Consider the following 2,819-nt stretch of genomic DNA (forward strand, 5'->3'; position numbering starts at 1 on the left):
CTGCTTTTCTTTCTTCAGTCTCTCTGCTTTCTCTCTAATTTAGCTTCAGGTATGACACTCCTGTAACATGTCACATGTAAACTCAGTGTCAGAACAGAGAGTGGAATCAAGTCAGACCCAGATCAGAATGACTGCACTAGACACCTCTCTCAAGGACTGCTGTCCTGCTCATCCAGACATCTATGAATGGGCTTCTTCACCACAGGTCGTAAGACAGTACTTGGCCTCCTCATTCACCACGGTTTATGCTTGGCTACCTTGGGACACTGAGCTGAGGTTCTCAGAGAACACTGTCAAACACATGTTAGAGATTTTGCTCGTGGCAACCTGATTAGAGCCTGTGTGAACGTTGAGCTTTGGAACATCACAGAGACAGAGCCCATTTATCTGGGGCTGTCTACAGTGTCCTTAGGAGCCATTCATTGCCCACTATGGTTTCTGCCAGCATGTCTCTGACAAGCAGGTCATACCTTTGGAGTGTATTGGCTTCTTAGAATCTTAGTTTCCCTGACTCTAAAAACATGCCATGTCACCAGGCAGCATCTGAGAACCACAGCAGAGATTTCCCATTTTGCCACAACCTGAATCCTGAGGTTTTCACAAGTATAGTTGATAATGCCTTGAGTTATGACTTATGACTTGTTTGTGCGTTGTAACAGCCCAGGAAACTTTGAAACAAGTCACACAGCCATTATCAACTTCATAAAGTCTAACAGTTTCACAACAGAAACATAATTACTGAATGGACAAGAAGTATATCAATGAACAAAATTTAAGTATACAGGAATAGCTCTACAAAGAGGTGTGAATATGAAATGAGACATGATGGATCAGGAATAACCTCAGCATGAGACCAGGATCAACAGATGCATAGAGACAAGGAAAAGAATATGCTCTCTGGATTACTTTACAGTTTTTTGGAAGATGGTGCTTACATCTAACAATTTACTCAAAGCCTTATTGACATTCTTATTCCTAAAACTGTAGATTAGTGGGTTCAACAGAGGTGTGAGTATGGTGTAAAATGCAGACACCACCATGTTCTTCTCAGGGGTGTGGAACGAGATAGGTAGCATGTAGTTATAGACAGCAGCTCCATAGAAGAGGATGACCACCATCATATGGGAGGAGCAGGTGGCAAGAGCCTTCTTCCTGCCCTCTGTTGAGTTCATCCTCAGAACAGTGAGGAGGATGGATAAGTAGGATCCTGAAATGACTGTAACAGGAATGAGAAGCATGATCACACAGCACACATACATGAAGGTCTCATAGAGCCAGGTGTCTGAGCAGGAGAGCTTTGTCACAGCAGGAACCTCACAGAAGAAGTGATAGATCTTCCGTGATCCACAGAATGGGAATGTCATGGTGACAGGGGTGAATATGAAGCCATCCAAGGATCCCAGGAGCCAACAGACAGACAACAGAAGGAGACACACCCTGTGGTTCATGAGGATAGGATACCGGAGTGGATGGCAGATGGCCACATAGCGGTCATAGGACATGGCAGCCAGAAGCAAACATTCAGAACCTGCTAGTGTCAGGTAGAGGAACATCTGCATCCCACAGGCAGCAGCTGAGATCTTGTGGCTCCCCAGCACCTGGTCCATGAGCATCTTGGGCACAGTGACAGAAATGTACATCATGTCCATGAGGGACAGCTGACCGATAAAAAAGTACATGGGTGTGTGGAGGTGGGTGTCAGAGAGTATCAGCAGGATCAGAAGGGCGTTTCCAGACAAGGCCATCAGGAAAACCACAAATATGAGCACAGCAAGCAGGACAGGGTCTTTGGATTGACTTAAGAATCCCACCAGGGTGAAATCTGATAGTCCAGTGTAGTTGTTCACACAGGTGATGATGCCCATGTTTGTCTCCTATGCAAACAAGAAAGTTTATGATTAGTGAGTTCATACTGATATGCCCAAAATACTACTAGCTGAGAAAATTTCTGGGCCTGTAGATTTGATAATGATAATCTATCTATACTGTATGGAATTTAAATATTAATAATCCACATCTGTCTGTGGTTGGAGCCATCACCACTCAAGAGTAGAGATGACACAGTTCATCATCATGGTCTTTCCTCATGACAGATAGTGTTTTCTATCAACAAGTTTTTGATATTTGCAAGTTAACTTTTTGATCTTAACAAAAATAGTGAACTATAGACAAAAATGGACCAACAAAAACCAGTGTATATGGAATGCAAACAAGTAACCAAACAGACACATTGTTCAGACATTAATGAATACACAACTTGGCCTTAAGAACCATTGTAGAGCTTCTCTCCTAGTATAATATTGCATGTATTCCCCAGTTTAGCATTCACTGAGGAATGTAGTTTTTAAAATAATGTGGTACAAGATCCATGTTGAGTAATGTATACAGTGTATTTCAAATTGAATTTGAACTGTCCTGTAACTTTGTTTTGAGAGATAAAATGGTCTTTAAAAGTACATCATATACATGTATTCATATGAAAATGTAGACAAAATAATATAGTGTGTTTCTCATCCAACACTGGTTAGACAGAGTTAATTGGAAGTCCCACCTTTTCTGACCTCTGCTTCTCCTAGTTCATCTCCTCACAGGTTGTCCATTTGCTCTAAGCTTCATTAGGAAACTGAGCGTTTGCAGTCACTGCTCGTTGCCAGGCCAGGGTATGGCAGCAGCAGCTCTGTGGATTGACAGCCAATTCCTCATGGAGTCTGAGGACAGAGAACACAGCTCTGAGATCTTCCTGACAGCAGTTCCCCATTCCCTCACCCCACACTCACCCTGCCTCTGTGTTAGATTCTGAGAAATCAAGGGACACATTA

General features: G+C 42.8%; 1 protein-coding gene across 2 annotated transcripts; it reads right to left on the bottom strand.

Moving 5' to 3' along the window:
* Window positions 1–902: 902 nt before the first annotated feature.
* Or2t47e (olfactory receptor family 2 subfamily T member 47E) lies at window positions 903–2,581 on the bottom strand. 2 transcript variants are annotated; one of them, XM_087573507.1, is made up of 2 exons: window positions 2,552–2,581; window positions 903–1,874 (listed from the first exon to the last, which is right to left on the bottom strand). In XM_087573507.1, exon 2 carries the CDS (start codon window positions 1,863–1,865, stop codon window positions 903–905), a length of 963 nt encoding a protein of 320 aa, XP_087429633.1. In that variant the 5' UTR covers window positions 1,866–1,874; window positions 2,552–2,581. The 2 variants fall into 2 exon arrangements, with proteins under 2 accessions (XP_087429633.1, NP_001000780.1); NM_001000780.1 differs by lacking the exon at window positions 2,552–2,581 and having other exon boundaries at window positions 903–1,865.
* Window positions 2,582–2,819: the final 238 nt, after the last annotated feature.

This window comes from Rattus norvegicus, chromosome 10, assembly GCF_021556685.1.
Source record: "Rattus norvegicus strain SHRSP/BbbUtx chromosome 10, alternate assembly SHRSP_T2T, whole genome shotgun sequence".
Classification (NCBI taxonomy): domain Eukaryota; kingdom Metazoa; phylum Chordata; class Mammalia; order Rodentia; family Muridae; genus Rattus; species Rattus norvegicus.